This window comes from Gavialis gangeticus, unplaced genomic scaffold (genome assembly GCF_001723915.1).
Source record: "Gavialis gangeticus isolate Ggan-Ray unplaced genomic scaffold, GavGan_comp1, whole genome shotgun sequence".
NCBI classification, from domain to species: domain Eukaryota; kingdom Metazoa; phylum Chordata; order Crocodylia; family Gavialidae; genus Gavialis; species Gavialis gangeticus.
Genome location: NW_017729031.1, coordinates 66,322,828 through 66,323,458, shown reverse-complemented (window position 1 = coordinate 66,323,458; position 631 = coordinate 66,322,828). Strand labels below are relative to the sequence as shown.

Sequence of the window (631 nt, the reverse complement as noted above, 5' to 3'; positions counted from 1 at the left end):
ATGTGCACTGGCAGCACCAATGCAGAAGTTTCCCGCTTGTTAAAGACTCTGCCCTCCCAGGTGAAAAGGCCGCATGAAGCCTCACCTGGAGAGGGTGGGTATGGAAGAAGGGTTTCCCACAGCCCCATTTCCAGGACTTCCATAACCGGACCCAAATGAGTGGGAGCAAAAAAAAAAAAAAAGGAAAGGTCAGGCACGGATCTCCTGCAGGGAGTGGAAGGCATGCCCCCACAGGGTGACAACTCCCAGGAAAAAAAGAGGGAGACTCCGTGCTGTAGCCATCCACTCCCCCAGCCTATGTATGCCCTGAGCATGGGGCCAGGTGCCCATCACCCGTCAGTACAGCCGCACTTCCCCACCTGCCCAGGGCTCCGGCCCGCTGCAGATCCCTTCCAGCAGAGACGCGGCTGGGGAAGGGGTGGAGGGGGAGGGATAGAAAGAGACAGGAAAAGCCATTACCAGAGTTTTGTTCCCGTTCTTGCTGAGGGGACCGCGGAAAACTCCCTTGATGTTGCGAAAGTGCCCATTGCTGAGGTGCGCGGAGCTGATGACAATGTAGTAACACTCCATGGGGTGGCCGCCGCCTCCGCCGCAGCCGCGTCCATGCACCCCGCGGCCGGCGGCTCGGGCA

General features: G+C 59.3%; 1 protein-coding gene across 1 annotated transcript in view; it reads right to left on the bottom strand.

Moving 5' to 3' along the window:
• ZNF804A (zinc finger protein 804A) overlaps nucleotides 1-624 on the bottom strand; it is a 383,608-nt gene extending 382,984 nt beyond the window's left edge. Inside the window, exon 1 of the mRNA XM_019523061.1 lies at nucleotides 460-624. Within this exon, the coding sequence (XP_019378606.1) occupies nucleotides 460-570 (111 nt within the window). The 5' untranslated portion in view covers nucleotides 571-624. The remainder of the gene's footprint in view (nucleotides 1-459) is intronic.
• Between the last annotated feature and the right edge of the window lie 7 nt (nucleotides 625-631).